Consider the following 10,996-nt stretch of genomic DNA (forward strand, 5'->3'; position numbering starts at 1 on the left):
CATTTAGCAGCACTTGTGAGTAAAACCCAAAGGACGAAATTGAAATTTCCCAATAAGCCCTAACCCGCGACAAATATAAAAGGTAGCTATATAAACAAACCCTAAAACCTAAATGATCAAAAAATAAAATTCTTCTCCGTCTTCCCTAACTCAAGACAACTCTGATTATTCGGAACGATGTCATATGACGATGTGGAGATAGAAGACATGCAGTGGAATGAGCAGTTGCAGGCTTACACGTATCCATGCCCGTGCGGCGATCTTTTCCAGATCACAAAAGAAGAGCTAAAACTCGGTGAGGAAATCGCGCGTTGCCCAAGCTGTTCTCTCTACATCACCGTCATATACAACGCCGAGGACTTCGCCGACAACAAATCCAAGAAGAACCTCGAGCCTCCAAAGCAGCAAGCCGTCGCCGTTGCTTGAGACTTTTCAGGTCATTAGTGTTTCTCTGTTTTTCTTTTAATTTCGATATCATCAAAATTTCAGGTACTTTCTTTTTCGATTTAGCGATACAAATTCTTTGTGGCTATTATCAATTACGTCATAATTCACGATTTCGTTGATTCCTTAACCTTGTATCTCTTTATTTTGAAAATTAAATTTCTCAGAATATCACTGGTTTCTTTTTTTTCAGCTTTTTTCCCTCTTGTTTCATTTGTTTTGGTTTTTTATTTATATATTTAAATAAATTTAATAAGCTTGCTAATTTCTGTCACTGCAGATGGCAAATAACGCACTGCACGATTGATTGGAAATTGGTAAATGGGTGTTTTGTTTCCTTATGTGATGTGCATTGGCATTGATGAGGGATTTTTTTTTTGTTTTGGGGTAATGGACACTGAGATTGATTTTTATCATTTTATGTAGTCATTGTCATGAGGTTTCTTCTTTCTTGTGACAGTAATATATCTGTGCTTGTGTTTAATTTAACATTGTAAACCATATGAACAAATACGTGAATTTGATTTCTTCAATACCAGATGAGATGCTCAAATTTTCATTTATTGTTTTGAATTTGGAGTTACAAAGTTTTCTCATAGCAATCTTAGAAGCATAGATGCATCCTTCAACAAAGTTTTCATGTATTTAGAGGATCACTATCATATCCGAAACTGTTGTTCATGTGTCAATATAATATTCAAGGAAAACAAAGAATACCAGCAATATAGGTATAAAGAGGGCGAGATTGACTTGCAGGGGATGCAATGGCTGTGGTTTTTAATGTATTATTTTTTACTGTGTGCTGGTTGCTGATTGTTAAAAGGACGCGGTTCTATTGATAACAATCGTTTACCTCGACATAAAGGTATTAGATTCGAGTTTAGTAGGTGGTGGCTCATCTTGTATGTACGACTTCCAATCATTGATTTTAGGCTGTCCATTATGATACAATTTATCTTGATTAGAGAGATTAAGTTATTTATCTACTCAAATTTTTTGCAAAAAAAAAAAGACATTTTCATAGATGAAGATTTTTCATAATGGAGCAGCAGAGAAACTGCCCACTTGTTGAATAGTGGTAGTCATCTGAGTAATGAGTTACAGCTATGAGAGGTTGAACTAGTAGCAACTCCGCCAAATGTCCAACTTTTATGAACTTGGAGCCACTAGACGGTCGGTAGTAGAACAATGTTCAAAAAGTTGTAGAATCACTCTCACAAATTATTTTGTCAGAATGTATGCTGTTCATCGTTGATTAATTCTAGATTACCCATTAAGCTTTGACATCAAGGTAAAATTATTCAGAAAACTTGAAAGACCTAGTATAAGCCATGCTGAATCAAAAGAAAGTTCACATTATCAATTTTATTATTATTATTATTATTTACATTCTCTTTCGTTTATAAATGAAACTTGCAGGTCTAATGAGTAGTTTTTTCCCAAGCCCAAAGTTTTAGTAAGTTTAAATTAATATGATAATTTAAAATATAATTCGATTATATGATACAAATATGATATAAAAATAAAATATAAAAATAATACGACTTAAAATTTTAATAATAATTATATATAAATTTAATAAATTTTAAAAATAGATATTTTAATAAAAATTATGATATATAATTTTTATATAAAATATAATATAAATACATAAAGTTTAAAATTTTAATGATTTAATATTTTAATGATACAAATCATTGGATTTTTAATAAAGTTTAATATTTTAATGATACAAATCATTGGATTTTTAAGAATACTTACTGCTTTTACGATTTTAACCATTTGATGACGTCAAAGTCCAAACAATCCCGGCTATAGCAGGTAGCAGAGAAGGCCAGCAGGGCCACGGCCCAAGTTTGAAATAACGTAAAACAAGTATACACCACATGGCAAAAGCCCTCGTTCAAAACTCTGCACACTGTCTACACGACAACGGATTCATCCAGAACGTGTAGTTTCCATAACATGAAAGCTCACAAAATCCTCAGCTCTCAAATCCTTAAAAAAAAGAAGCCAAAACCAGTTGTTCTTATTCACCATGGACACTCTCTCTTCTCCGCACTTCTCTCTTCAACCTCGCAACCAATCACGTCTGACCAATCTCAATCTCCATCTCCAAACGCTTGTCAAACATCACAAATATCCCCTGCAGTCCTACTTGAATCAGTCCGCTCTTCTCAGTGGCATTTCATCGAACATCAATCACCAAACCTCGACCCATCTCTTATATCAACCGTCCTCTTTAATCTTCACAAAACCCCAGAATTAGCTCTCCAATTCGCGTCTTGCATCGAATTCCACCGACTGGATATCAAAACCCGTTGCCTTGCCATTGCAGTCGCCTCACGTCTCCCATCTCCCAAACCCACTTTACAACTCTTAAAGCAAACCGTTTCTAGTGACATTGCTAGTGTAACAGTCATTTTCGATGAGCTGGCAGTTGCTCGTGAAAGGTTAGGTATTTCAACGACCATTCTTTTTGATTTGTTAATAAGAGCTTGTTGTGAAATGAAGAGGGTGGATGAAGGATTACAGTGCTTTTATATGATGAAAGAAAAGGGTTTAATTCCAAAGATCGAGACTTGTAATGATATTTTAAGCACCTTTTTGAAGTTGAATAGAACTGAGAGTGCTTGGGTTTTGTATGCTGAGATGTTTAAAATGAGGATTAAGTCGAGCATATACACGTTTAATATAATGATAAATGTGTTGTGCAAGGAAGGGAAGCTAAAGAAAGCAAAGGATTTTATTGGGTTCATGGAGAATTTAGGGGTTAAGCCGAATGTTGTTACTTATAATACGATAATTCATGCTTATTGTTCGAAGGGAAGAGTTGAGGGAGCTCGTTTGGTTTTGAATGCGATGAGAAGTAAAGGTATTGGGCCGGATTCTTACACATATAGCTCTCTTATTAGTGGTCTGTGTAAGGAGAAAAGACTTGAGGAGGCATCTGAGATGTTTGAAAAGATGAAAGAAATGGGGTTGGTTCCAAGTGCTGTGACTTATAATACCTTAATTGATGGTTATTGCAATAAGGGGGATTTAGAAAAGGCATTTTGTTATCGGGATGAAATGGTAGAGCGAGGTATATTACCGACTGTCTCAACATACAATTTGTTAGTTCATGCTCTGTTTATCGAATGTAAAATGGGTGAGGCTGATGATTTGGTTAAAGAAATTGGAGAAAGGGGGTTGGTTCCTGATCAGATTACGTATAACATCTTAATTAATGGATACGCCAGGTGTGGAAATGTGAAGAAAGCATTCAGTTTTCATGATGAAATGTTAACCAAGGGGATTCAACCTACACGGGTAACTTATACATCACTTATTTATGTTTTAAGTAAACGGAATAGAATGAAGGAAGCAGATGACCTGTTTGAAAAGATAATGAGTAAGGGCATCACGGTAGATGTTGTAATGTTCAATGTGTTGATTGATGGTCATTGTGCCAATGGCAATATGGAGCGTGCATTTTCATTAATGAAGGAAATGGATAAACTGAATGTTCCTCCTGATGATGTGACTTACAATACTTTGATGCAAGGGCATTGTAGGGAGGGGAGAGTTGAAGAAGCTCGTCAGCTTCTTGATGAGATGAAAAGAAGGGGAATTAAACCTGATCACATTAGTTTCAACACTCTAATTAGTGGGTATAGTAAGAGAGGTGATATGAAGGATGCAATGAGAGTTCGTGATGAGATGTTGAGTATAGGTTTCAATCCCACCCTTCTCACTTATAATGCCCTTATACAAGGTTTTTGCAAAACCCGGGAAGGAGATCTTGCTGAAGATCTCCTAAAGGAGATGATTAGTAAAGGCATTACCCCTGATGACAGCACTTACTTGTCTTTGATTGAGGGTATGGGGAATATTGATCACTCTGTAGAAAGTTGTAACTCTAGTTGATTGGGAGGACAAAGAAAGGTGTGTGGGCATGTTTGTAATTTGTTTGCATGGTTGTTTGTCCAAAAGCAAGCAATTGTATGATGCACTGTGTTCAACAAATTGGAACAACATGTACGGTCAAGATTAATGGAGATGAAGAGTATGGCAGGTTAGTTCTTAAATTCCTTTACGTGGCTTAGTTTACGGCTTTTCAGTGTTTTGTACTTGATTTTAGCCATAGACATGGATGTTCAAACATGTGAATTTTCCCGATATTGAAACCAGTGCATGTCCAAGGTACAAACACATGTTATTGAGGTCTAAGGATTCAATCCTTACTCCCCCTTTACCTCCAATATGTATCAAAAAAGAAAGTCCAAACACATGTTACTTTGGGCATGTACATGATCAATAATTTCTTTTAGGCATATAGCTCCTTATGTAATGTGACTGACTTCCACCTGTCCATTAATTAATATCTTAGCTTAAACACAAAGTGTCCAATGATATAATTGCATCTTTTAACCAGTTGTTTCAGTATTTGTTGCTGCCACTGATGGTAAAATCAGGTAGCCGCAACACTTTATTGGAAGGGTTTTTCACCTTTGAACTGCTCGAATATGGAAAATTTATCTGATAATTCTACTGCCAGCAAATTTGCTTCTCATATGCCAACAGTGATAATTATCTGCTTAGAATTCATTTTTGGCTTACTAACACTTTAGTATTATGTTGTTGGAACATAAACAACCAACGCAGATTTCTATATTACATGGGCCCTTCTTTGACATGGACAATGGCACAATGCAATGGACTTTACTGATGCCAAAACTTTCAGAGCTGGAAATGAAACCAGAAGTCAAGGCAAATTCCCTGCTTACGCAACGTGCTGAATTCTCCAAAGTTGCTTGCCTTCTTAGTTAAATAAAGAGAAAGCATCTAAAAGTCATTTACAGATTTTGTTGGAGTACACTGCAACCGGAGGTTGATTTAATTAACTGTGTAATCTTTTTACTTGATTTTTTTCACAAAATTGATTTGTTTACCCGTTCTCGATGCCCCACTCTAGTCAAGAATAGGAAAGGGTTAAACGTGTGTAGTAAGGGTCAAAACCTGGAAAACTTGAGTCAATATTTGACTTGTAATAGCTAATTGAAGTGATAGTAAATTAGATTGTTATGCAAAATTTGAGATTTTGAAGGGTACTTCCAAATTCCAATATATACATATAACATCTAGTAGCTCATTTTATAGTTGATTTTCAGGGTCTTCCATAGATGCTTGTGCTTTAATGCAAGTTGGGGATTTTGAAATGACTCCAGGCATCATCTCCAAAGGAGGTGGGGGCAATTAAGATATAGGAATGCAACTTTCCACCCTGGTTGAGTACCCCAGTAGGAGTGAAGAGCCTAGGTGATCACCTCCTAAACATCGTTGAGTACTATTAGCTAAATATCTGGTCTTTTGACTCATATTTGCTGCAAGTTGATTGCTTGCAATACTATCACCAACAACTAAAAGTGCATTATGGGAGCTGTCATTTTCTCATGCACAAATTGGTAAAGAAGACTTTGTTATGGCCTTAGTTGCTTGGATTAAGCTCTGCTGCACATTCCATAATATGCAGCAGAACGTGAGACAATTCATATTCTAATCAATTCGAAATAAACCTGCATGAGTTTTAAAAGGAACTTGCAAAATTAAAGTTTCTGTGTAGTAGACTTTCCTTATTGCAGTAGATGTGATTTGCTATTACCTTTTTAGTGGAGCTGAATCAATAGAAAATATACATATCCTACATGTCACTAGAATATCTTTCTGGAATATTATCAACCTTTTCTTTTTTTTTTTTGTCGTTAATTAACTGCTTTGTAAATGAAGTCCCGTGGAGAAATGCTTTTCTTGGCTGAGTGGAAACATCCTTTTTTATTCATGGTTATTTTATCGGAGACATCTCATCCTCCACTAGTTGGTAATTGAAGGTTGTTCTGTCCCTCAAAATCTTGAATGGCCATGCCCTTTGTACCTTAAATGAAATTAATAATTGGTTTCCATGGTGGTTTTACAGTAAACAATCAACAGCAAAGATGAAATTTGTGTTTGTTAGGTCTTGTGACATTGACGTATTCCAGAGTTGATATGGACCATCATCCTCCGGCATGCAACCCTGATTTTGTGCTCATATAAATTTTGGACATCTTGAAGTGAAGCAGTTAGTGTCTTCTTCACTCATTTACTTTGTGTATACAGTTAATCTTATCTGATGTACCATCCTTCTCTTTAACTTTTGAAAGGCTTCAAATAAATGGCTGTCTTTTCTTCTCATTTTTGTTTGTGGAAACACATGCGATGTGCACTAAAACATTTGAATATGTTATCCCCCTGTGAACTTTTGACACGATATATCTACATTTTCTTCTGGTATTTAAGTTTTGGCTGGGATCAAAACAGATACAAAACCACCATACCCGAAAACAGAAGCTTCCATGGGCACATTTGTAGGACACTTGGTGCCAGGCCTGGCAATTACCGTTCTTGGCCTATGGCACACCATCAACAATATCAGAGCCTATTGTCTCAAAGGCTCTATGAAATTTGCAGTAAGATTTTGGTACCCATTCAGTGGCCCTCTTTCTAAATTCAGACATTTGGAGCTTATTTTTATCTTATCTTTTTCCCTGGTTGCAATTTTCATGCAAGTTTTAGACCTCCCTTTCCTTCGCTTTCCTTTTGAACTTGATAGCTTTGAGCATGCAAGCATATTTCTCCATCTAGCCATCTTTGCAGGTTTCACTCTTTCTGCTGAATTAAGTCAGTCCTCTGAGATTCTATCAGCTGTTCCGGGAATGCTTGTGGCCTCTGTTTTTGGTCAGGAGCTTTTCTTGCTCCATTTCCACTCAACTGATCATGTTGGACTTGAAGGCCATTACCACTGGCTCTTGCAGCTCATAGTGTTTGTCTCTCTTCTGGCAACTCTAGCAACAATGTTTCTACCAACTAGTTTTTCTTCGGTTCTTCTTCTGTCGATTTCTGTTGCATTCCAGGGTTGTTGGTTTATGAACATGGGATTTATGCTATGGACTCCTGAGTTTGTTCCACAAGGATGTATCATGCAGTTGGCTGAAAGCAGCAGTGACAGTATGCATGGAGCAGTGACTTGTAACTCACATGAAGCAGATGTGAGGGCAAGAGCATTGGCCAACTTGCAATTCAGTTGGATACTCTCTGGAATTTTGATATTCACTGGAATCATCTGCCTGAAATTTGCTGGAAAATGTACCCCTAGGACAGCTGAATATGAGCAACTTCAAATCAGAGGCAGCGATGTCCCTATAACCATTGATAGCTTCAAGCAAGCTGATCCTTAGGTGTTAGTATTATTTATTTATGTAACCCGCCATCAATAACAAAGAAATTGGATCACAAAGGCTGAGCTTGAACTTCTCCACTTTTGAGTAAATATAAGAAGCTCTTGTTCTAAATATTTGCAGCAGGATAAGTGTCTGAAATTGGTGGCCAATAAAAAGTGTTTGAAATCTATAAGAACATTGAATCATCTCGACTGATGAGCAGTATCACTGTGTTAGTTTTCTTAACTAGGCACTGGAGTGGGCTTCATTGCATCTAGTTTATAGTTGTGGTGAAGTCTACAAATTAGAAGCTTGTAATTGGTTTTTAAGTGAAAACAGAGTACATCTTTGTGAATTTGATGGAAGAAAATTCCAAAGCAGACGAGGATCGTAAGCTTCCTGTGTTAGCCAAAGCGTTATTTACATTAGGCAGCTCCTATATATGCAAGCTTTAGTTTGTTACTACACCAAGTACAAATTTTATCTCGAATACAAAATGAACCAATAATGAAGAATGTAAATACAACATTTTACTTCTATTTTCTATATTTTTATGAATAAATAAACTGTGAGTAATTGATTTGACAGTCAGTTTAGGCAGAGAGATGCATTCAACAAAAATGAATTGCGAAACAAGGACCATATGCCCCAATATAGAGTGAGCATATGGGACCTGGCATGCAACTATTTCTTTTTCCAGTGCTTCATACCAAATTAGCCATAAAAGCATGGAAGGTAACCTCTAACAGTGTAGCTTTAGCAACAGTTATCCCGGGGCTTTCACTCATGTTGATTGCTTTGTCCGAAACTGTCCCCAATTCGAATCCATGAATCAGCCAAACCAATTGTTAAGTCCAGGACTTGAATTGCAAAAGTGATATCTGGATATGGTGCAATGGTTCTTTTACTTATGCGGTTGCTTGCTATTTTTCAGTTCTTTTGTTAGGCGTGCAAACAGAGCAGTTTACCCATTTAGACAATTCCAAAATCATTATTTCACAGCCTAGCATTCATATCAGAATCATCAGTTACCTCTACGTTTATTGAAATAAGAAAGATTGGGTGTTCCGGATTGAAAATGAATGCTTCCGACATTCAATTTTGTCTTGTGTGAAACCCGCCTAACATTTTTTTTGTTGTCTAAATGGCAATGTTCATGCATGAAAAATTAGAAAGAAAAGTGTCACAAGCTTCCAAGAGTTTCGTAAAATAGCAACCCAAGAGGCTAATGTAGTTGGAAATTGGAAACAATCAAGTTCCACATCAATGAAATACCAAAGCAATAAAAGTACAAATATGCCAAAGAAAAAGTAGAAATATATATATGAAGCAACTAAAGTTTCTTAAATCCTCACTCAGCCTCTTCCAGAGATGCTTCGATACGAAGAAGAACAAATCCCACAGCAACTCCAATGAGAACAAGGCCATTCATGATTGCTGCAATCCTGAATATTTCACCAACTGCACTACAGGTTGAAGAGAGGGCACCACCACCCCTACCTTTCCCCTTTGATGGAGTTTTGAGTGAGCTCACAACATTTGCAAAAGCTTGTTCAATGCACACTGGTTGGCCTAGTGAGACCACATTGTTATAAGCTTTTAGCCCACTAAAAGAACTCAATCCTGTAATGTAATTTACCTTAACGCTAGTTCTCCTCCTGCGATTGCCAACAGTGGCAGCAACCAATGTGGGTGGAGAGAATGTAGCTGAGGCTGTTGCCATTGCTATATTGCTATACAAAGAAGGGAAGGTTTAAAACTTATGAACCAAATGATGAGGAGAATGAAAATGGCCTTAATTTGTATGGGTGACAGACGATGTAAGAATGGACGGTTGGCAAGCAGATAAGATGAGCATATTGTCTTCGGAGAAGAGATTATGCAGCTTTAAATGCTGGCCAGAAGAAATTTGAGATGTATAGGACGTCAACCAAGACTGGCCACTAATTTTAAACCATAGAAATACGGGCTTGTGAGTAAGATATATCAGCCCAACCCATAGCCTTCCAAATGACAAACTGTGGCCACCAAGCTGATATTGGGCTACTGAGCTAGGCTACTAGGCCATTGGAGTTAGTAGAATTGAAGTTGTGTTAAGTTGGTTAATATTAGGATTATGTCAATGGCTGCTACTAATTGTCAGATTAATTACAATTGCTGAGTCATGATCTATTGAGATATTTAGAAAGAGTGCAACAGCTGCAATCATCATTCCAGAAAACAATACAATTTTTGAATCTTCTTCCTTCTCCCTCTGTCTTTCTTCTTTCTTTCTCTCCTTTCTTCTACCATTCACGGCTGTGCAGGCTTATTGAACTTCTGCATCTGCTCATTCTCTTATATATCCGATCGGCTTGTATCAATTTTCTTCTTCCTTTTCTTCTTCTTCCTCCAGCTCCAGCTAACAATCTTCTCCTTCTTCCCGAAAGTCATCATCATCTTTTTTCTGTTCTTCTTCCTGTTCTTACCGTCTTTCTCCCTCCTCAACTAGAACACTTTCCATTTCCTGCTCCTCCAACACTGCATGTGAAACACTCTTCCCACATCCATCTAACTTATTACTTTCACATCGAACACAGACCATCCAACATAACTGAAAACTAAGAAGATTTCCATCCTTTATGGAGTTTTCATCAATGATTTTTTTTCCAACCGTTCTCAAAATACATCTTGTCATCACATTAGTTCATCTCCACATGCCAGCATCGCCCTTTGCAATATCTGAGTGTGGCTGTTGCAGGAACCAATTCATTTGAACGTGCAACAGCAGTGGATGTGTATATTTGACCCACGAAACAAAACTGGTAAAACTTCAACCTTTTTTGGATCCACAAGCGAGATGCTTAATGGAACAACCAAGACCCAAAAGACGGTAAATGATGGGTAATTTGGTTCACCAAACAGAACATATCACCATGTTCTTTGAACTGTATGAATGAATCACGTGATCCTCATGTCAATCATTGGAACGACTTCAGTTGTTCCAACCAGGTACATATCAATATTTTATGACAACTTTTTAATTATTTAAGAATAAAAAAGGAAAAGTAGAAACAGAAACCGACCTTTGTTTGTTCATAAAAGTGAGCGACTGAGATGTTGACATTGGATGGGCACCGCAATTTTGAGATGTTTGGTTCAAGGCATGCTGGGTCGATTCTCTTTCTTGTCTTTCGGCTTTACAGACCATAAAAGTTATGACGTCAGACTCATATATTATTGTTGGAAATGGATAAACCTGTGGGCCGTGGCTGTATTCTTTATAGTTTATATGTGGATTTTTGGGCCTAACCCAAATTGGTTTACGGACTCAG

The 10,996-nt window shown here is 37.0% G+C and overlaps 4 protein-coding genes across 4 annotated transcripts; 3 read left to right on the top strand and 1 right to left on the bottom strand.

The window, feature by feature from the left end:
• The first annotated feature begins 99 nt into the window (after window positions 1-99).
• On the top strand, window positions 100-1,007 carry LOC111298190 (diphthamide biosynthesis protein 3-like). The gene is made up of 2 exons (XM_022892928.2): window positions 100-436; window positions 725-1,007. Exon 1 carries the CDS (start codon window positions 178-180, stop codon window positions 424-426), a length of 249 nt encoding a protein of 82 aa, XP_022748663.2. The 5' UTR covers window positions 100-177; the 3' UTR covers window positions 427-436; window positions 725-1,007.
• Window positions 1,008-2,337: 1,330 nt separating this feature from the next.
• LOC111298181 (uncharacterized) lies at window positions 2,338-5,537 on the top strand. Its single transcript, XM_022892920.2, has 2 exons — window positions 2,338-4,501; window positions 5,092-5,537. Exon 1 carries the CDS (start codon window positions 2,410-2,412, stop codon window positions 4,351-4,353), a length of 1,944 nt encoding a protein of 647 aa, XP_022748655.2. The 5' UTR covers window positions 2,338-2,409; the 3' UTR covers window positions 4,354-4,501; window positions 5,092-5,537.
• A 1,100-nt stretch (window positions 5,538-6,637) lies between these two features.
• Window positions 6,638-7,821, top strand: LOC111298431 (uncharacterized). The gene is made up of 2 exons (XM_089745652.1): window positions 6,638-6,932; window positions 7,120-7,821. Exons 1-2 carry the CDS (start codon window positions 6,638-6,640, stop codon window positions 7,698-7,700), a joined length of 876 nt encoding a protein of 291 aa, XP_089601778.1. The 3' UTR covers window positions 7,701-7,821.
• Window positions 7,822-8,882: 1,061 nt separating this feature from the next.
• Window positions 8,883-9,534, bottom strand: LOC111298189 (uncharacterized). The gene has a single exon (XM_022892927.2). The coding sequence runs from the start codon at window positions 9,403-9,405 to the stop codon at window positions 9,034-9,036; it is 372 nt and encodes a 123-aa protein (XP_022748662.2). The 5' UTR covers window positions 9,406-9,534; the 3' UTR covers window positions 8,883-9,033.
• Between the last annotated feature and the right edge of the window lie 1,462 nt (window positions 9,535-10,996).

The sequence above is a fragment of the Durio zibethinus genome, chromosome 16 (genome assembly GCF_047325235.1).
Source record: "Durio zibethinus cultivar Kanyao isolate XHJ-2024 chromosome 16, ASM4732523v1, whole genome shotgun sequence".
Classification (NCBI taxonomy): Eukaryota; Viridiplantae; Streptophyta; class Magnoliopsida; order Malvales; family Malvaceae; genus Durio; species Durio zibethinus.